Below are 20,137 nucleotides of genomic sequence, written 5' to 3' on the forward strand. Positions count from 1 at the left end.
CCCTGGCACCGAGGAGCGCGGGGGCAGCGAGGAAGAGGAGGCCGAAGGCACAAGGGAGCCACGCCGGGCAGTGCCAGCACCGCGAGCCCAGCCGGGGACAGAGGCCACCTCGTTAGTGACGGCAGCTAATGAGGCCAGGGCCGGGGTCCGCCCCGCTCGCATCCTGCGCTCCCGCAGTGGTCCCGCCATCGCCGTCATTACGTTAATTACTGCCTGCAATTAACGCAGGGACCCGGAGGCGATCACCCAGCGCCAGCCGCGCAGCCCACAAAGCATTTACTGCACAGCCGGGAGCGGCTCCTGCTCTGTCCCTGTGTCCCCATGTCCCCAGGGGTGTCCCCACACATGTCCCCGTGTCCCCTTGTCCACATGTGCAACCTTGTACACGAGCTTTGCAATGTCCAAAATAACAGTCCTGAACAAAACAACAACCCTCCTGAACTTCTGACCGAAAAATTGAGTCCTAAACAAAACAACAACCCTCCTGAACTTCTGACCGAAAATTCGAGTAAAAACTTAGAAGTCCCAACTGCAAACCAAAAAACTGTTCTACAAATGTCTTACATCATTACCAAACTTACTCCCTTAAAACGAAATAACAGCACCCTACAAGAGTTTCCACACAACAAAATAACAACCCCCCATGTCAAGCATGCCCAGCACCACAAACACCATTTTACAACCATCAAAACTACCAACCTCTCACTAGAACACCCCCCTAACCACTTCTGTTATTACAAAGAAAAAGAAATGCAGAAAATTCTATACAGAAACACAAACAAAAAACCCCAAATCTACAGAAAACAACTCACACATGTCCCCACATGTGTCCTCATGTCCCTATACATCTCCTGATATTTCCACATCCCCATGTCCCCGTACACATCTCCTCCTCCCTCCCTCCCTCCCTCGGGCTGGGTTTGGAGCAAGGACAGGGACTTCCACACCCCACTCCTGTGTCCCCCACCGGGGGTGGCTTTGGGCACCCGGGGACGAGAGCGGCCGAGGTCACCCTGGCAACAGAGGCCAGCGGAGATGACATTTTCCCAATCAATCGCCCTGTGCAATTAGCGGGCACCCCCCCTCCCTTCCAGGGTAATTAAATGAGCGCCGGGAGGCCGGGGCAGAGGCTGTCCCTGGGGCGCCGCGGTGGCTGTCCCCGTGTGTCCCCTCCCCTGGCACCGCGGGGTTTGTCCTGCTGTGTCCGTGTGTCCCCTGCCCTGGCACAGCAGGGTTTGTCCTGCTGTGTCCGTGTGTCCCCTCCCCAGGCACAGCAGGGTTTGTCCTGCTGTGTCCGTGTGTCCCCTGCCCTGGCACAGCAGGGTTTGTCCCCGCGTGTCCCTCCCCGGGAGCTGCCCCCTGGCAGTCCCTGCGCTCCCAGGAAAGGGTTAAACCCCCGGGCCAGGTTTTCCCTCTCCTCGAGCACCGAGCGGCTCCAGGTGCCCCGATCCGAGCGGCCACGAAGCCCCGTTTGATCGGAAATATTAATACTGATACTAATACTGATACTGATACTGATACTGATACTAATACTAATACTAATACTAATACTAATGTTAATGCTAAAAAGCCCCGTTTGATCGGAAATATTAATGCTAATACTGATACTAATACTGATACTAATACTAATGCTAATGCTAATGCTAATACTAATACTGATACTAATGCTAATACTAGAACTAATGCTAATGCTAATACTGATACTAATACTGATACTAATACTAATACTAATACTAACACTGACACTAACACTAATACTAATACTAATACTAATACTAGTAGTAATGTTAATGCTAATGCCAACACTAACTAATACTGATACTAATGCTAATGCTAATACTAATACTAACACTAACACTAATACTAATACTAATACTAACACTAATACTAATACTAACACTAATACTAACACTAACACTAATACTAACACTAATACTAATACTAACACTAATACTAATACCAATACTGATTTAGGAGCGTTTCCCTGCGCACAGGGGCTGTTCCCCAGGCTGAGGGCAGCCCCAGGAGCATCCCCGACCTCCAGCCGCCCCCTCCTGGGCTCCCACTCTTGTCCCAAGCTGCCCGAAGGCGGTGCCCGGAGTGAGCGATGCCCTGAGCTCGCAGAACCTGCCTCCAGCGCCCAAACCCTGCCCTCAGTGCCCTCCCAAAACCTGCACCAAGCGGCTGCTGCCCTCCCTCCTGCTCCTTCCACCCTCCTCTTCCTCTGTCCCCAGCCACCCCGGGCCAGGGGACAGCTCTAGGGGGGCCAGGGCTGGTCCCTGGTGCTGAGCCCGTTTCTTGCCCACCCCCAGCCCCTGCTCCCCGCTGTGGCCAGTTCTCCTCTCCCTGGTGGCCGGAGGCTGCAGAAGGACCCCGGTCCCCGAGGTGACACAGGTGTCACTCAGCAACAGGGACCCCAATTTTGGGATTTTGGGGAGCCCCCAGCCCCCCTGCACTGCACTTTGGGCACAGGGCCACCCCTGCGGAGCACGGGCACCCAGGAGAGCCCAGGGCACAGAGCAGGGGCCGAGGTGCCGGGGCTCAGCTCCACGGCCAAGGACCAGCCCTGGGCCCAGCCAAGAGGAGTCTGGAGTGAGGAGGAGAGCAGAGGGAGCAGGGGCTGCTCTGAGGTCCTGTCCCCACCGGCTGTGGCAGAGCAGTGTCACTCACTATGTCCCCGGTGAGGAGCTGTCCTGCCTGCACACACAGCCCTGGGACCCGGGAGGGACTCACCCCTGCCTGGGCCAGAGCTCCCCGTGCTGGAGGGGCTGGATAAAGTGTGCTGAAAATCTCTTTAACGAGAGGATCGATGAGATGGTCACCTGTGAGCTGTGCCAGGTGGCTCAGGGGCAGGGGGGGACACACAGACACCTGTGGGTGTCCCTTGCTGGGGGAGATGCTGCAGGACAAGTTTGGGAAGGACCTTGGGACGCTTGAGTGCGTCTGGAGGAGGGAACAAGGCTGGAGAGGGGCTGGGAACACAAACCCTGAGAGGAGCCACTGAGGGAGCTGGGGGTGCTCAGCCTGGAGAAAAGGCCACTCAGGGTGACCTTGTCACTCTCACAGCTCCTGGAAGGTGCCTGTGCTCAGCTGGGGCTGGGCTCTTTCTCCAGGCAGCACTGACAGAACCAGAGCACACAGCCTCAAGCTGCCCCAAGGGAAATTCAGGCTGGATATCAGGAAAAAGTTTTTTACAGCAAGGGTGATAAAGCTCTGGAATGGCTGCCCGGGGAGGGGGTGCAGTCCCCATCCCTGGGGGTGTTTAACAAAGCCTGGATGTGGCACTGGGTGCCAGGGTTGAGGTGTTGGGGCTGGGCTGGACTCGATGAGCTTGAAGGTCTCATCCAACCCAGTGATTCAGTGATTCTGTGATTCTGCCATTCTGTGGCCAGGCAGGTCCTGTTGCCAATCCCGGAGCCCTGCAGCCAGGGCTGGGTGTGCTGAGTGCTGAGGGATGTGCAGTGACCCTGAGCATCCCATGGGCTGCCCAAAACCTCCTCCCCCTGTGAGGGGGCAGCTTTGGATCCAAGGCTGCTTTGGGATATCCCTCTATCCTTGGGAAGGAAAGGGTGGGGGCAGGGGGCAGGGAAAGCCGGGCAGGGCCCTCCTCCAGGGCTGGGACTCTCTGACGGGGCTGTCAGGGACCCTGCGGGGCCCTGGAGCTCTCAGGACCAGACCAGCAGCACCAGTTCACCGGCAGAGCTCAGACTGGGGCCAGAGGTGACTTCCAGGGGTGTGGACACAGTGTGGGATCAGGGGCTGCCCCCCTGTGAGGGGGACAAAGGGGGGGATTTGTGACCCACCAGCACCTCTGAGCTCACCCCTCTCCTCTTGCTGGGGTGGAAATGGAGCCTTTCCCCCAGCAAGCTGCTGCCTTTCCTCTCCTGGGCTTCAGCTGATCCCAGAGGGTTTTGGGAAGGAATGGGGCTCTGGGGTTCTCTCTGCTCCTTTGCTTCCCCCAGTTCAGCTGCAGCAGCCGAGCACCAAGGTGGGGATGGGCAGTGCCCAGCCCTGGAGCCAGAGCCAGAGGCAAAGACACCCAAAAGGGGCCAAGGCTTCAGAGAGCAAGAAAACCCCTTCTGCTGGTGATGCCCAGCTCTGGCAGTGCCCTGGGGGACAAGATCTGCCAGGGAAAAACAGGAGGGACAGACCCTTGAGACAGATCCTGAGCACACTTTGGTGTCATCGAACCCCAGAGTGGTTTGGGGTGGGAAGGACCTCAGAGCCCACCCAGTGCCAGCCCTGCCATGGCAGGGACACCTGCCACTGTCCCCGGCTGCTCCCAGCCCTGTCCAGCCTGGCCTTGTGCCCTCCTGTCCCTCCACGTGCCTGGGGCTGGGTGAGTGCTGCTCTCTTGGGACCAGGGCTCTCATAACCCTGCAAATCCCACCTACCTGGAGGAGACCCGAGGGATCCCTGTCACCCTGCAGGCTACGAAAGAGCCAAAAATTAAAAAAAAAAAAAGGAAAAGAGCCAAAAATTAAAAAAAAAAAAAAAAAAGGAAAAAAAAAAAGAGGAAAAAAAAAAGCAAAATGCTTTTGTCACTGAAGGGGCTCCCCGGTGTCACCTCGGGCCATCAGGTGAGCTGCAAGGGGGGAGCAAAGGGACCCTCGGGGACGGGAGGTCACTGCTGAGCAGCCGGTGCCACCCAAGCCCGCGGAGGTGGCTGAGAACGCGAGCCAGGCGTGAATTCACAGCCCCCGCACCGCCGGGCCATCAGCCCGCGTGAAATAAAACACATTGCCTGTGAGGTCATCTAATGGCCCATTATTTCTTTATTTGAACTTTTTACCTTCACCTCTTCCTCCGTGCTGAATCAGCTCCTTGGCTCGGCACTTTCATTCCTGCCCCATTTGGGAGATTGATTGGGGCTGGGGGGGAGCCGGGCAGGGCTGGGGATGGGCTCGGGATGGGGCAGAGGAGCCGGGATGGGGCAGGAGGAGCCGGGCAGGGCTGGGGATGGGCTCGGGATGGGGCAGAGGAGCCGGGATGTGCCCGGGCACCCCTGGGGCTGCGGGGTTTGCACAGGGCGAGGGTCCAGGGCGGTGGGGTCGGGTTCTGTCCAAAGGGAGTGGCACCGATCTCATCCCTTTGCCTCGGGCTCATCCCGGCGGGAGGGATATCCTGGAGCAGCGGGAGCCGGCCGGGGGCACACACAGGAGTGACAGAACCGGAGCACACAGCCTCGAGCTGCCCCAAGGGAAACACAGCTTGGATATCAGGAAAAAAGGATATCACCTTTTTCCAGCAAGGGTGATAAAGCTCTGGAATGGCTGCCCGGGGAGGGGGTGCAGTCCCCATCCCTGGGGGTGTTTAACAAAGCCTGGATGTGGCACTGGGTGCCAGGGTTGAGTTGAGCTGTTGGGGCTGGGCTGGACTCGATGAGCTTGAAGGTCTCTTCCAATCCAGTGAGTCTGTGAATTCTGTGATTCTGTGTGGGCTGGGGGCTGTGAACCGGGGTCTGCAAAGTGATTCAGTGAATCCTGTGAACAGCAGCTGTGAACTGAAGGGACCCAGGAGTCACGGAATGGCTCGGATTGGGCAGCAGCCGGGTTCCAAAACGGCACAGGGGGGACAGGATGGGACCCCTCGGGGCTGGATGCCACTCACCCCTCAGCCCATGCCTGGGTGGCATCTGTGTCACCCTCCAGGAGTCACGGAATGGTTTGGATTGGGCAGCAGCCGGGTTCCAAAAGGGCACAGGGGGACAGGATGGGACCCCTCAGGGCTGGATGCCACTCACCCCTCAGCCCATCCGAGTCCATCCCCAGTCTGTGCTCAGGGCTGGGATGCCCAGGCCCAGGTGCAGGACCTTGGACGTGCTGAACCCACTTCTCCAGCTTGGGAAGGATCTCCTGGGAAGCCTTTCCAGCCCCTCCCAGCTCCAGGATGGCTCCAGCCCCCCCTCCACAACCATCTGCAGGCAGAGCAGTCCCAGACTCAGGAATGTGCATCTAGTCAACACTCTTTTATTAAAAACAATTACAAAAAGTTACAGGTTACAATCGTTCTGTACAACCCAACCAAACCTCTGGTGCCGGGGGAGGTGATGGCAGCCCTGGGCCAGGACTGGCTCTGACCACACCCACGGTGTGCCTGGGTATGGTTCCACTCTCCCAGGGACATCCCTTGGCACAGGCAACTCCCCCCACCCCAAAAGCCTCAGTTTGGGCTGGAGTGGGGAAAGGAGGGGGAGTGAGGGGGTGCATGGCCTGGCAGGATCCCTGCCCCAGGAGTGGGAGGGAGCCAAGCAGCCCCAGAGCAGGCACAGCACACCGTGCCCGTGGCACAACGCTTGGCTGTGCCAGGCAAGGCTGGGAAGCAGGGGCTGCCTGCTGAGGAACGGGCAGGAGGCAAGAGCCAGGTCTGAGCCTGCAGGGCTGCTCCAGGGACATTCCACCGCTGCAGCCAGGGGTGAAGAACAATGGGAATGAACACGGGAAAGAGGCAGGAGCAGGAACAAACCTTCCCTCCACACCTGGAAGCACTGAACTGTCTCCCACAGCCCGGGCAGCACCAGCACTGTTCCCTGCAGGCAGTGGGACACAGGGACAGCACAAGGTGTCCCCAGGCTGCCTGGGGTGGAAGCCCCAAGGCAGGGAAGGAGCAGAGCTGGATGTGGAGCAGTGGGGGAGCTGCATCCCCAAAACCTGGGTAAGGAACTGGCTGCCAGGGGAAACACAGATGGGCTCAGCAGCAGCAGGAGCCTGCACAGCCCCACTGCTCCTGGTGGCTCCTGGAGAGCCTGCCAGGGAAGCCACCTCCCTCCGAGGGCAGCACTGGGATGCAGAGAGGTCACTGGGCCCTGTGAGGGGCTGGAGCAGGACATCCCTGTCCTGACCACAGCCCAGCTCCTGCCCACAGGCTGGGACAGCTCAGCAGGACAAGCAGGGGACACACAGCTGTCCCCAGACCCTGAGCCCAGCAGGGGCACAAAGGAGTGAGCAGGACCTGGCTCTGACAGGAACCAAACCCCAGGAGCTGCTCTGCCCCAGTGTCCCCAGGCTGACAGAGCCAGCCCTGCAGGACACAGGGACACAGCAGCCAGCAAGGGACACAACTCAGCTGCCAGGGAGGGCGAGGGTCACTGCTCTGGGGTGCAGTGCTCCCTGACCCCAGCTGGCAGACATGGGGTCCATGTCTGTCCCCTCAGCTCTGCTGTCCCCAGCCAGCAGCAGGGGCTGGGCAGAGGGACCCACAGTGCCATCCAGTCACCCCAGTGAGTCACACCCAGCAGCTGCTTTAGTCCAGGTGCCAGACACACAGTTGGGTCCTTTGCAGAACTCCCAACATGTAAACGAGGTGAAATGAAGCATTTTCCCCTATTGCTTTGTCCTGCACTCTGCTGAGGCCCCCCTGAGGTGCAACCTTCCCTGCACACCCCAAACCTCGTTCCCTGAACACGAGCTCACTGGGGCCTGCTGGAAGCTGAGGGCCAGGGAAGGACCCTTGTCCCACCCTGCAGTGATGGGGTGCAGGCTCTCTCTGGCCCTGGGAGCTGTTTGTCCCTGTCCTGCCTCGTGGCTCCCTGAGGTCTGGGCCAGGTGGGACACTCGTGGTTTCCCCCTTTGCACTGAGTGCAGATCCAGGTGCCAGCCAGCCCTCAGCAAGGACATCACCTGGGGCACAGCAGGTGGCACTTCCCAGATCCCACCTCATTCCTCTCCCTCTTCTGCAGCTCTGCAGTGGGATTGCACCAGGATCTCTTCCCAAGTGCTTGATCCTCAGCTCTGGCTTCCCACACCAGCTACACAATCCACTCACAGCTTCCTGCCCAACCTTCTTCCACCTCCCCCCTCTCCAAACACTGCTTTGGAGTACAGAGGCAATTTAACTTACATTTGGGAAAAACAAAAAAAAGTAAACAATCTACCTTGAACTGAACCAGAAACATCCTTCTGCACATCTCCAACCTACCTCTAACAAACTTCTCCTAGGAACCAAGAAGTTCTGGTTGTGCTACTCCAAACCACCTTGCCAGGCCCAAAAGGCAGTGCTTGGACCACAGAGAATGCCTCAGGTGGAGTCTGAGGATCTGAGAGCCACCACCCGGGCAGGGGGGCTGCACTGTGACTCCAGGAGTCCTGCTGGGATGGCTGGGGAGCAGGAACATGCTGCTGGCAGGGGGGACAGAGTGGCTGTGGGCATTTATTGCACTGCTTCTTCACAGAGGTGCAGGAGGACAGCAGAGACACAACGCAGGTCATCGCTTCACCTTGGCATCCTCTTTGATCTTCCACACCATCAGCTCCATGCAGGCTCTGGCATCCTCACTGGAGTCGTGTCCTTCCACTGGGGACACAAACACAGAGGCAGTGACCCCTCTGCCTGCCCAGCTCAGCACAGGGAGCTCCCCAGGCAGAGCCAGCTGCTCCCTGCAGCTCCAGCCACACCTGGGGGCACCCTGAGCCACAGCTGGGGGTTTAAAGAATTCCACAGAATCACAGAATGGTTTGTGGTTTATGGTTTGTTCAAGCTGATCCAGTGCCAGCTCTGCCATGGCAGGGACACCTCCCACTGTCCCAGGCTGCTCCCAGCCCTGCCCAGCCTGGCCTTGGGCACTGCCACGGATCCAGGGGCAGCCACAGCTGCTCTGGGCACCCCAAGCCAGGGCCTGCCCACCCTGCCAGGGAACAATTCCTGCCCAATCTCCCATCCAGCCCTGCCCTGTGGCACTGGCAGCCATTCCCTGGCTCCTGTCCCTGCAGGCCTTGTCCCCAGTCCCTCTGCAGCTCTCCTGGAGCCCCTTCAGGCCCTACAAGGAGCTTTAAGGAGTTCCCATAGCTTTCTATTCTCCAGGCTGAACACTCCCAATGTTAAACATGTATTTTTTCCACTAAATCCACACTTTTTGCTGGGCTTGAACCTGACACCATCAGCTATGGAACAGCTGGGAGCTCCCCCAGCAGTGCTCAGTGTGCTCAGGGAAGACAGGAGGGATCAGGCCCCACTTCCAACAGGAGGTTCCATCCCAGCTGGCTACAGAGGAGGGAGGCAGGACCTGACCTTGGCAGAGCCACCCTCAGCCTTCCCACAGCACTTCCTTTGTCCCACTCAGCACAGGCAGGGAAGCAGGGAGAGCCCTGCCCTCGGAACGGGGTCACACTGAAATGAGCTGTGCCTGAGGCTTCTCACGCCAGCACATCCCCAGCTACCACACACATGCAGAAAACACCAGGGGAAGAGAAGTGGGGCGAGCAAAGGCAGGGCTGAGGAGAGCACAGCAGGAGGAGGGGCCCCCAGGCTCACCGTTGTCCTGGATGATGCGTTTGAGGTAGTCGGCCATCAGCGTGCGCAGGGCCCGCTTGTAGGGCAGCCCCAGGCGGTGGGGGAACACGATGGCTGTGTCCACCACAGTGCCGTGGATCAGCTGGGGAGGAGCACAGGAACAGGGTTATCTCCCCACTGCCACAGGGACAGACAGGCACTCCCTGGGACCAGCCATGCTGCAGCCACCTTCCGGTCACCTCTGGGCTCCGTGACCGCTCTCGGCAGCTTCCGACCCAACCAGTCTGGCAGGAGGCTCTGGCTGCATGCAGGATGAGTCCCCCTGCAGGGTGTGGGCACACAGCATTCCCACTGCTGTGCCAGCCCCACGGCCCTGGAACCTCACATTCAGGGGGTTTCCTGAATCTCAGCAGAGACTGGGGCTGATCCAGCTCGTATAACTCCAGCAGGACAGGTCAGTCCTTAATGCCCCAGCCTGGAGAAGCTGGAACAGCTCTGGAGCCTTTCCCAATTAAAAACTAAACTGAAGAACCAGCTGACTGCACAACAGCCCCTGTGGGAGCTGCAGCAACCTTTCAGCTGCTTCTCAGTCTAGTGAGTGGCAGCCCTGCCTGTGGCAGAGCACTGGGACTGGGCAATGCTCATGGTGCCTTCCAACCAAACCATCCTGGGGCTCTAACGTGGGACACAAGTGGGCAGGATGTGCACACATGACAAAGCAGGATGTACCTCACACTGCTGCTGCACAGCAGGCCTGGCCTTCAGGGTGCAAACCAACCCCAAATCCTCCCATCCACCAGCAGTGACTCAACAGGAAGTTTTTAACCAGCACCAGCTCAGCAAGGGTGGAATGGGACAAGGAAATTCTATCACTGAATCATAGCAGTGTTTTGAGTTGGGACTTTTTAGAGGGCTTCTCCTCCATCCCTACCATGGCAGGGACCCCTCCCACTGTCCCAGGCTGCTCCCAGCCCTGCCCAGCGTGGCCTTGGGCACTGCCAGGGATCCAGGGGCAGCCACAGCTGCTCTGGGCACCCCAAGCCAGGGCCTGCCCACCCTGCCAGGGAACAATTCCTGCCCAATCTCCCATCCAGCCCTGCCCTCTGGCACTGGCAGCCATTCCCTGGCTCCTGTCCCTGCAGGCCTTGTCCCCAGTCCCTCTGCAGCTCTCCTGGAGCCCCTTCAGGCCCTGCCAGGGGCTCTGAGCTCTGCCTGGAGCCTTCTCTTGTCCAGGGGAGCAGCCCCAGCTCTGCCAGCCTGGCTCAGAGCAGAGGGGCTCCACTCCTCTAATCCAACAGCTCAGTTAAGAATTGTCACCACGCTGGAGGAACTGAGGATGCTGGAAGGTCAAAGTGCTCCCTGCCCTGCACCAAGGGGGCTGGGGACAGCCAAAAGGCCCCATCTGATAAAGTCCATAATCACAGGGCAGGCTGGCTTTTTTAACATTGATTTCTCCCTCTCAGACTAAGACAAGATGAATTCTCTGCTGTCATGAACTGCATTCAGTGGGAGCTGAAGGAATGTGGGTGAAGGCAATCCCATGTCCTGAGCACAGGAGTGAAGGACAGGGCCTAAGAGATAAACCTGTGTCCTGTCCCAACAGGAATGACTCCAACAGGACCCTGATAATCCCCTCTCCTCTCTGCCTCCAGGCACCAGCTCATGTTGCAGAACAACCCATAACTCCATCAGTAACAGCTCCACAACTGCACCTGAACAGGAACAACCTGCTCCACTCCTCGGAATAGAAACCTGCCAATGTTATGGATAATCTCCCCTGGACTGCACTCAGCCCTGGCACCCTCCCAGACACACTGGTAATTACTTATGTAGATCAGGAAGAGTGAGGAAACAGGATAATAAAGCTTTAAATAAAACTTGAAATGCCATCAGCACTTGGAAGTTGCCAGAGCCATTAGTGAGATATGGCTTCAGTGCCACAGCCCTGGGCCACTCTGCTGTGACACCCCACGGCTCTGCTGGATGGCTCTGGGCTCCTCCTCTTGGCAGCAGCTGAGGTGCTAAGAGAAAATCAAGCCTCTAAGAGGCCAAGGCAGTCATCTCGAGCTGATCTAACTGGAAATAATGTCTTTCTGATTATGATGAAGCCTCTCCAGGGCTGGGATAAAGGGTGCACGGAGAGGTAAAGTGTTTTACAGGCATTAAAAGCTCCTGCTTCCAACCCAGCCCTGGGAGCTGGCAGCCACAGAGCCTTCAGCAGGAGAGCTGTGGGACAAAGAATGGCTGAGGGAAGTTCTGGCATGTGAGCACAAAGGGCTCCTGCCTGCCACACGCTCTCCTGGTGAGCCAGGACAAAGCCCTGGGGCCTCAGTGCAGGACAGATTCCCTGGCAGGACAGCAGAGGTGGCTGAGGGATGGGCACACGAGGCTGATGAGGGCCAGGCAGGAAACAGGACAGGTCAAAGTAACTTCATCAAAGTAACACCACAGTTCCTGGAAAAGCTGGCACAGAGCAGAGAACAGATCAGACAGGGGTGAGAGGCAAATGATTTGGGATCAGTCATAGAATCATGGAATGGTTTGGGTTGGAAGAGACCTTAGAGACCATCTTGTTCCACCTTCCACCAGACCAGGCTGCTCAGAGCCCTGTCCAGCTCTGTCACCCTGGGCAGCAGCAGCCACTAAAAGCTGAGGTGACACCATGAGTGACAGACATGACCCCACTCTCTGCACTTCCACCACAACCAGCTTCACACAGGCTCAGAGGGTGGACAAACCATGGAATCCTGGAATGTTCTCAGTGGAAGGGACCCTCAGGGGTCACCCAGCCCAGCCCCTGTCCCTGCACAGCCACCCCAACAGCCCCACCCTGAGCATCCCTGAGAGCTCCTGGAGCTCTGGCAGCCTTGGGACCATTCCCTGGGCAGTGCCAGCACCCTCGGGGGCAGGAGCCTTGCCCTGAGCTCCATGCCAAGCCCTGCCACAGCTCCAGCCCTTCCTGGGCTCCTGGCCCTGGTCATGAGAGTGAAAAGATCAGCCCTTGCCCCCCATAAGGATGCTGAAGACCTCAATGAGTCTCCCCTCAGTCTCCTCTGGGCTGAACAAACCAAGTACCCTCAGCTGCTCCTCATGAGGCCCCTCCAGACCCTTCCCCTCAGCTCCTCCTCACATCCTCACAGCTCCTCTGGACACTCTCTAATGGGTGCATGGCTTCTTTATATTGTGGTGCCCAAAACACAGGACCTGAGGTGAGGCCACCCTCCTGGTCCTGGGAAATAAACAGTTCCTAAACTTGAAGGAAACACCTTACACCCCCCAGGGTGGGAAAGCACCACAGGGAGATGTGAAATAAGAGCCCAAGTTACCTTTAGTGCAAATAAGTCGCTTTCCAAGCTGTGCCCTATCAGGATGGTGTCTGCACTGAACATGTTCAGTAGGACGGCTTGGACGTCCCGCAGGGTGATGCTCGTGTTCTCCAGGTCCTCTTCTGTCACACCTGAGAACCTGCAGAGCAACAGCACACACGTGGGGCTCCTTCACTTGAAGAAACACCTCAAGGCCCAAAGCCCCTCACCCCTTGGGAGTGGTGGTCAGTGGAGTTTCAACAAGTGCTGCCAGCCACGCCAAGCTCCTGAGAGAGCACAAAGCTCTGTCCCACCACAGACCCTCCTCAGCTGGTGCTACAGCCCTCACCTGGTGTTGTAATCCACCACCTTGGAGTCAGGCTTGACAAAGGTGTCATACACCACTTTCAGCTCGGAGTTGATCACAGTTACTCTCGTCAGCTCCAGTCCTTGCTTAGTGTAGCACTGCAAGAACAGAGCAGATGATGAGAGGCACAGGCCAAAACAGTGTGGGATCTGTGGAGCCCCTCCCCAAGGGCTGCAGCTCCCAAAATGCAGCACATCTGGTGCAGCAAGGCCAGGCAGCAGCACTGCCCAGCGTGGGCCAGCCAGAGCCTGCCAGGGCTGCACAGCCCCCAAGCCAAGCACAGCAATCAATAAGAGCTCATTTACACCTCCAGCACCGATATTCAGAACAGAGAATGAGGTCAGCAAACAGCTTCCCTTCAGCCACTCGTGTCACACCTCAGGCAGCCCCAAAAAGCTTTGTTTTGGCTTTAGACCCACCATTTCACAGTCTAAGGCATAGATCCCAGGGTAGCCATCAGTCGTGGGCAGCTTCTCAAAAGTCTTCACGAAGCCATCCAGGCTCTCCTTGCGCCCATCGTGCACGTGTTGCTGAAAGGAAAAGCCAGGGACAGCTGGTGATCACAGGAACAAGAAGCCAAAGAGCCCACTCCCACAAACCTCCACTTCAACAAATGTGGGGTTTTAATAATTTCTTCACGAGGAATAAATTTGGAGAAGTTCACAACCACATCAAACACAGCCATGGGCAGCCCTAATTCCAGTGGCACATCAGGGTGGGTGGCATCCTACTGACAGCACATGGAGGAGCAGGACATCCTGTGTCTGGGGAGAAGGAGCTTTCAGTCTGGAGCAGAATTGGTCAGGAAGGGTCACACTGAGGCCTGACTCTGCTGTAACTCCAGCTCCTGGCTCCAAGACAAGGCCAGGAGCAGGATCCAAGCCCAGACATCCCTGTGTGAGCACGAGCAGCCAGCCAGCTCCAGAGCAACGCGTGCACCCACATACTGCACCCCACACCCACAGGAGCCCAGCCCACCAGCTCTTGAGGCAATAAAGGGCATTTCGAAGCACTCTGCACTGCTCCCAGCTAAAGCTCCAGGGTCAACAAGAGCCAGCAGGAAAACTCAGGGAGTGATTTCACAAGTGGTTTTAGCCAGTGCATGATTGAGCTGCTGTTGCAACACAGGTACTCCCACACTCCTCCACAGCACAGATCCCACTGGTTCTCCTGGAACATTCCTGGCAAGCAGGGGTTCTGAGCTGGAGGAAGTTTAAAGGGGAAGCAGGAACAGGTAACAGGGCAAGGCAGAGCTGGGACTGTCCTTTTGCCTGCTGACACAGTTCTAGGTAAAACCAACCTGCACCACACCCAGAGGTGATGCTCTCCCTCCCTTATTCCCCAGTGGGGTTTTTTGTTGTGTTTAAATTTTGTCTGTCCCTAAATCCCCTTGTATTTGTGTACAACCACAGCAACCTGGACACAGCCTCTTTGCCATGTCCAGAACCATGGAATCACTGAATCCATAAGGCTGGAAAGGACTCCCAAAATCATCAAGTCAACCCAGCAGCCCCTCCGTGGTCACCCCTAAACCACATCCCCAAGTGCCACACCCACATGCTTCCTGAACACTCCAAGGGATGGTGACTCCACCACTGTCCTGGGCAGCCCCTTCCAGTGCTTTACAAACCTTTCTGTGAAGGAATTTTCCCAATATCCCACCTAAACCTCCCCTGGCCCAGCCTGAGGCCGCTCCCTCTCCTCCTGTCCCTGTTCCCTGGAGCACAGCCCGACCCCCCTGGCTGTCCCCTCCTGGCAGGAGCTGTGCAGAGCCACAAGGTCCCCCCCTGAGCCCCTTCCCAGCTCCCTCAGCTGCTCCTGGTGCTCCAGACCCTTCCCCAGTTCCGTTCCCTTCTCTGGACACAATCCTGCCCCTCAACGTCCTTCTTGTCCTGAGGGGCCCCAAAGTGACCCCAGGATTGGAGGTGGGGCCTCAGCAGTGCCCAGCACAGCACAGAGCTTCCCACTGGTCTCACCCTACAAAGAATGAAACTGTTCTGGTTTGTCCCAGGATTAAAGGCTGGAGAGAGCAGGAATTGAGGTCCTTGTAAAGCTGCCATGTGTGGGCAGAGAGGAAAGCAAAGCAGGATTTGCATATTTTCCTGCACAGGTCACTACTGCAGGTGCAGCCAGAGCACAGGAACTGCACCATTTGAAGTTAATGAGGCAGCAGGGCCAACACTGAGGCCAATCTCCCCCTGACTGCACAGCAGCACTGCTCAAAGGCCCCATGGGTCACTGCTGCCCTGCTGCAAGGGGCTGCACCCATGGCATGGAACTGCTCTGCTGAGGGAATGGGGAGAGAGCTCAGCAGCCAGGAGACACCAAACACTTCCCCTTGCAGCTTCAGCCTTCCCTCCCTGTGTAACACAACAGAACTGGGCAGTGAAGTGAAAAAAAAAACCACAAAAACCAAAAAACAGAAAACAAAACAAACAAAAAACCCCACAAACAAACAAACAAAACCAAAAAAAAACCAAAAACAAACAAACAAAGAAAAAAACCACAACCCCCCCCAAAAAAAAACCAAAACCAAACAAACAAACAAAAAACCCAAACAAACAAACAAAAAAACCAAACCGAACCAAACCAAAAAAAAACCCAGGTATTTTTTATATTAGTTATTTTTGCTGTTCTGAAAATGCCCAATTCCTCCTGGCTGGGAGGAGGGCCGGGAAGTTGCTCCTGTTTTTGAGAGCCAAGCAAGCACAAAGAGCAGCCTGTGCAGGCTCCCTGAGCAGCACAGCTCCCTCCTGCCACCTCCTGCCTAACTGCAGCAAACCCAGCTCACTCCACAGCTCCAACACTGGATTTTCCTACCATTGCAGAGGAAAACAATTTAAGTTGCACTTGTTTTAGCCCCTTAAAGGAGGACACTGTTCTTCTAAAGGCTTAAGCAAGGATTTCCCACCCTTGTGCTTGAACACACACAAGTTTTTCTAACCAGCTCACTGCTCCAGTTACTGAGAATGGTGTCTCATTACAAATATTTTCTGCTTTCAAAGCCCTTCTTCAACACTGAAGGATTCTGTGCTCCCCAATACTCCAAAAATTTCACTGCATGCTCTGATGCTGAGCAGGCTGTGGATTCAACCTTGAATCTACCAAAGGGTGCTGTGAAAACTGGGGGCTTATAAAAAGGAGGGAGAGGGACTTTTTATACTGGTGTGGAGTGACAGGACACAGGGGATGGCTCCCACTGCCAGAGGGCAGGGATGGATGGGAGACTGGGCAGGAATCGTGAGGGTGGGGAGGTCCTGGCACAGGGTGCCCAGAGAAGTGATAAAAAAATCCTAAATTAATGTAAAGAACAGTAATAACCTGATCCCATCCAATTTGAAAGTGCAGGGCAGGCTTTTATGGTGTAAACAAACAAATTGTAACAAACCTTGAATTTTGCCCAGAATCACCTTCTACCTCTAGCTTTTGGTTCTCCCCTTTGTGGCAGGTGCCAAACATAAAAACTAAAACAAGTGACAAGGAACATGCCCAGAGAGCTGAGAGAAAGGCACAAGGCAGACTGGGGATGCTGGGCTGGGACACCAACTCTCCTGCTGCCCAAGGACAAGAAAAAAGCACCTGTGCAAAGGCACCCAGACAGTGCCCTGCTCTAGCAAACTCCACACCTGAGAAGCTTCTTCATTCTTTTTTCTAGTGCTGGGCTCCCTCAAAAGAAGTTTTGTGATATTTTGGAGTTACAACAGGCTCCTTGGGAAGGTTCCTCCCCTCATTACAACCAAGGGCAGGCAACAAACAGAAAACTTGTCAGAAAAGATTTTTCCACCAGGATAAAGTTACCTTAGCATGGGAATCTGGAAAGGAAAAGATGGGAAAAAGGGTTTGGCACACTGTCCCTTAAAAGGAAATCCCTTATTTCTCATTCCTTCTGTGATTCACTGAAGAACATGAGCTTTTCTATGTCCCTCAAGCAGATGAGCTGGGCAGCTCAGGATAAATGAACCCAGCTCACTCCAGACAGTTGAGTGTCAAATACTGGATTTTCCTACCACTGCAGAGCAAAAAAAAAAAAAAAAGTTGCACTTGTTTTATCCCCTTAAGGGAAGCCACTGTTCTCCTAAAGGCTTAAGCAAGGATTTCCCAGCCACGGCCACTGTGAGCAGAGCACAAATGTCACTGAGAATAAAGAGGTGTTGTTCCATCACTTACTTTAGCAACCTGGCAGCCTGGTGACCCCACAGCTCCGGAGCAGCAGCTGTAGTGAGTTTCCCACCCACCTGGCACTGAAAGAGTAAGAGATGAAGGGTCAAGGAGAAGGCTCTTGTTAACAAGAGACCTGAACTTCAGCTTTCACGTGCAGATCCCCTAGATAAGCATGACAAAAATGTGTCAAACATAGGGGGAAAATAACTGTGCATTCACAGGCAGCAATCCAAAGGGTTTAAGTCTCTGGTACTCAGCCAGACAAACTCCAGAAGCCACTCAGATGCTCTGATGGAAAACCAGAGCCGAGCTCAAACTAGGTTAGTGCCTTGCTGCAAATGAATTCAACCAAGATCAGTGAACTCTCCTGGGAGTGACAGGCCTCTAGTGCTCCCAGTCAGCCTTTTAAAGGGCTGATTCTTTCCAAAAAGCACAGGAAGGTTTTCTCCTTTATTTTTCAGAACAAAGATGACACACCCCTGCTGCAGCCCCAGTGTCACATTCTGCGGACAGCCAAGCCCAGCAGCTCTTTGCGAGGTCATTGCAGTGACAGGCACAGAACTGCCACCACCTGGGAGCGTGACAGGCCCCAAAATCCAGCTCAAAGCTGAGGGAGAGGCTGTGTTAGGAGCTGGAGCAGGCAGCAGGGCCAATCCCTGGCAGGCTGTACCTCTCTGCTTGCGCAGCCGCCCCCAGTGGTGCACGCACTCCTCCTTGCGGATGCAGCTCCCCGAGGCTGACACCATGTACTCGGTGCCACAGCGACAGCAGATCCTGCACGAGGCTGGGGGACAGGAGAGAAACAACAGCCAGGTCACTGGGAGCAGCCTTCCTACCCCTCACCTGCTTAACCTGGCCAAAGCAAAGCACATCACCACCACTCCAGCCCCAAATGCTGTTAAATGATGTTTTCTGTTCAAAAGGATTCCCAGTGTTGTTGCAAACTCCTATAAGGGCACAGCAATCCCTCTGAAATCTGCCCCCCCAAACACTTCCCAAACACAAAGACTCTCCAGTGGCTTTGGTGCACATAAGCTGCCCCCAGTTCCAGCAAGGTTTGCTGCATTGTTTTTCCATGCACAGCAAATTACGTTGGAGTCTAACACAGTTATTTTAAGAAACAGGATAAATAAGTCATTCTTTGGACACCAGAGCTAATGAAGCCTGGTTTCCAGGGGATCTGTGCCTTGTCACTTCCAAATGACATTTTACCTCTTCTAGGGCACAGCTTTTCTGCCAGGATTTTCCAGCAGCCAAATGAAGGAGCACTTAGGGCAGGGCCTGGCAGTCTGCAACTGCCCCCTCCTACCACCTCTGCTTTTACTGCCCAAAATGTGGGGAAGGGAGATGCAAAAAGCCACTGGGAAGGAGCTATCATTCTTCTGATCTCCATGCAATTCCATGATCCCACCAAAATTCCATTTTGGTGTGAGCATTCAAGCTGTTAGCTCTGCCCAACTGGTCACAGTGGCAGCACCAGCTTTAGTTAAACAAGGAGAAATTCAAAGATCCTGCAACATCTGCAGGAAACTACAGGAACAAAACCAGGAACATGAGCTCAGGTTCATATAAAGAAGCTGGCTGGTTCCTGGGAAAAAAGGGCTCTCACAAATACAGCACTTGACAGTGTTAATGCAAGAGAGCTTTTGCCCAGGTTGCTTCAGCAACCACAGGACAAATGTAGGCACAAGGTGTTAACATGGATGAGCACTTAACACACTTTACTGAGGTCTCTCCACACAGATGCTCAGGGGAGCGTGGCAAAGCACCTCAACAGAAATCACCAGTCTGGGTTTTATCCCTGCTGCAGCACAGGCTGCTTTAGGCAGGGGCTGAGGAGCAGAAATCTTGCCATGGGTTCAGGAAATTCAGAGGAGGACCCATCCTGTCCTGAGGAAACCTGGGGGCTCAAGGCCAGGTTGGATGTGGCTTGGAGCAACCCAGTCTGGTGAAGGTCTTGCAGGGGGTGGAATGAGCTGGGCTTTAAAGTTCCTTCCAATCCAAACTATTTTGTGATTTTATGATCATTTTGTCCAGCTGCACAAAGGACTTTGGGGAACTATTTGGCCCAGCAGTGCCATGAGATCAAACAGAAAACTCTGCAATCCAGAGCAGCACAGCAGGACCCACTCCAAAGCCAGCCCAGCCCAGTGTCAGTCCTTATCCCACCTTAACAGCAGCTCACACAGACAGAGACAGAAAAAATCCTTCCCTAGGAGAGGGGAGGGTCACCAAGTGCAGAACAGGAGCCTCTTTCCAGCCTGCTCAACTGCTGTTCTTTGGCAGCACAGAATGCTGCAATTGCTGAGGTTGGAAAAGACCTTAAAGATCAAGTCCAACTATCAGCACCACCACCATGGTCACCACTAAACCATGTCCCCAAGTCCACATCCACGTATTTTTTCAACATTTATGGGGTGATAACTCCACCACTGCCCTGGGCAGCCTGTTGAATGCTTCACAACCTTTTCCAAGAAGAAATTTTCCCTTATATTGAATCTAAACCTCTCCTGGTGCAGCTTGAGGCTGTTTCCTTTCATCCTGTCACTTGTTACCTGGGAATTAGAAATTAGAAACCTCCCTCAGCCCCACAAACGATAAACTCTGGGTCAAAACCAGCATTCTCAGGATGTGAAAGCTGAAGAAACTCTCCATGCAGCAGAGTTCTGCAGCCACACTCCCCATCCCAGCAGGACCAAGGGGCAGCTCCTGCTGTGTCCAGCAAACCCTGCAGAAGGGAAGAGCCAGCAGAGCTTACAGTCAATCACTTTCTTCTCCTCTGCAGTGAAGAGCACAGCCCGTCCAGCCTTCTCGGGGTGAGGCATTGGGTACCCGTTCTCCTTGAGCTGCTCCTCAGTCATCAGGTACTCCTTGAGGCGCCGGTACAGGGCAGCTCCTGCACACAAACACAGAGCTCAGCGCCCTGCACCAAAGCACTGCCTGGTTCTCTGCCTTTGCCAAGTCTCCTGCCTTCACAAACTGAACTTCCCCCACTATTCTGAACTTGCTTCTACTGCCTCAGCTCAGGATGGACAGGGGAGTAGCTGTTGGGTGGTCATTTTTAATATCTGGCCCA

General features: G+C 55.3%; 1 protein-coding gene across 2 annotated transcripts in view; it reads right to left on the reverse strand.

Annotated features, from left to right (window-relative positions):
• Positions 1-5,947: 5,947 nt before the first annotated feature.
• REXO1 (RNA exonuclease 1 homolog) overlaps positions 5,948-20,137 on the reverse strand; it is a 39,058-nt gene continuing 24,868 nt past the window's right edge. For both annotated transcript variants that reach the window (XM_039696764.1, XM_039696763.1), the window contains exons 9-16: positions 19,820-19,957; positions 17,732-17,845; positions 17,068-17,141; positions 13,320-13,430; positions 12,883-12,998; positions 12,555-12,693; positions 9,250-9,370; positions 5,948-8,292 (exon numbers count right to left, since the gene is read on the reverse strand). In XM_039696764.1, the coding sequence (XP_039552698.1) occupies positions 8,204-8,292; positions 9,250-9,370; positions 12,555-12,693; positions 12,883-12,998; positions 13,320-13,430; positions 17,068-17,141; positions 17,732-17,845; positions 19,820-19,957 (902 nt within the window). In that variant the 3' untranslated portion in view covers positions 5,948-8,203. The remainder of the gene's footprint in view (positions 8,293-9,249; positions 9,371-12,554; positions 12,694-12,882; positions 12,999-13,319; positions 13,431-17,067; positions 17,142-17,731; positions 17,846-19,819; positions 19,958-20,137) is intronic.

The sequence above is a fragment of the Passer montanus genome, unplaced genomic scaffold (assembly GCF_014805655.1).
Source record: "Passer montanus isolate IOZ18808 unplaced genomic scaffold, ASM1480565v1 scaffold114, whole genome shotgun sequence".
Lineage (NCBI taxonomy): Eukaryota > Metazoa > Chordata > Aves > Passeriformes > Passeridae > Passer > Passer montanus.